Source organism: Echinops telfairi, unplaced genomic scaffold, assembly GCF_000313985.2.
Source record: "Echinops telfairi isolate 266 unplaced genomic scaffold, ASM31398v2 ScPeMD7_15;HRSCAF=58, whole genome shotgun sequence".
NCBI classification, from domain to species: Eukaryota; Metazoa; Chordata; class Mammalia; order Afrosoricida; family Tenrecidae; genus Echinops; species Echinops telfairi.
The window spans coordinates 11,764,989-11,765,805 of NW_022103912.1; the positions used below are offsets into that span (position 1 = coordinate 11,764,989).

Genomic DNA, 817 nt, shown 5'->3' on the forward strand with positions numbered 1-817 from the left:
CTTGGTAGAATTATACTACCTGGCCTTTGACTTGGTGGAATTATACTACCTGGCCTTTGGCTTGGTAGAATTTAAATACCTGGCCTTTGGCTTGGGTAGAATTTATGATATCTGACCTTTGCTTTGGTAGAAGCCTACTTTGACCTGCTGGCCTCCCAGAACCATTGAGGTGTAAACTCTCTGTGACGTATTTTCCATCTCTGTGTTTGTATTATGAATCCCTTGGGTACATTGTTAGCCTCGTGTCCCAACACAGACCCGTGCGTTTGGCACTGTCATGCATCCCTAAAGTATTGCACACGTGCCTTTGTCAGGCGAGTGATCGTTCACTCAGCAAGCACTTCCCAGGTTTCTGTGAGTGCCACACTGAACTCAGGGCCCGGATAAGTGAGCAACGCCACGGGCCCTGACCCAGGGACTTGACCTCCTAGCAAGTAATAAGGAGGTATTTCTTATTTTTTGTTAAAAGCGTACTATGCGCCAGACATTGAACGGGGCACTTCATCTTTTAAAATGATAACATCTTCACTATTTTAAAAGGGTGGTCTTCTATCACCACCTTACACCTGAGGTTTAAGAAATGGTAGGTAGCTTGTTTAGGGTCCCATAAGCCGCGAAGTCTACACTCTGGCACTTCCATGTGTGTTGGTTGAGTGTATCAGTGTACGTGAGCGATTGACGAATGCCCTCTGGTCTTCCCCTCGCTCACGGATCCGTGTTCTGTTTCCATAGATTGAGCCATACATGCCGTATGAATTCACCTGCGAGGGGATGCTGCAGAGAATCAACGCGTTCATTGAGAAACAGGTAAGGCTCT

At 46.8% G+C, this 817-nt stretch overlaps 1 protein-coding gene across 1 annotated transcript in view; it reads left to right on the forward strand.

The window, feature by feature from the left end:
* MGAT5 (alpha-1,6-mannosylglycoprotein 6-beta-N-acetylglucosaminyltransferase) overlaps nt 1-817 on the forward strand; it is a 416,629-nt gene that overhangs the window by 400,213 nt on the left and 15,599 nt on the right. The window contains exon 14 of the mRNA XM_045287418.1: nt 733-807. Coding sequence (XP_045143353.1) covers nt 733-807 — 75 coding nt within the window. The remainder of the gene's footprint in view (nt 1-732; nt 808-817) is intronic.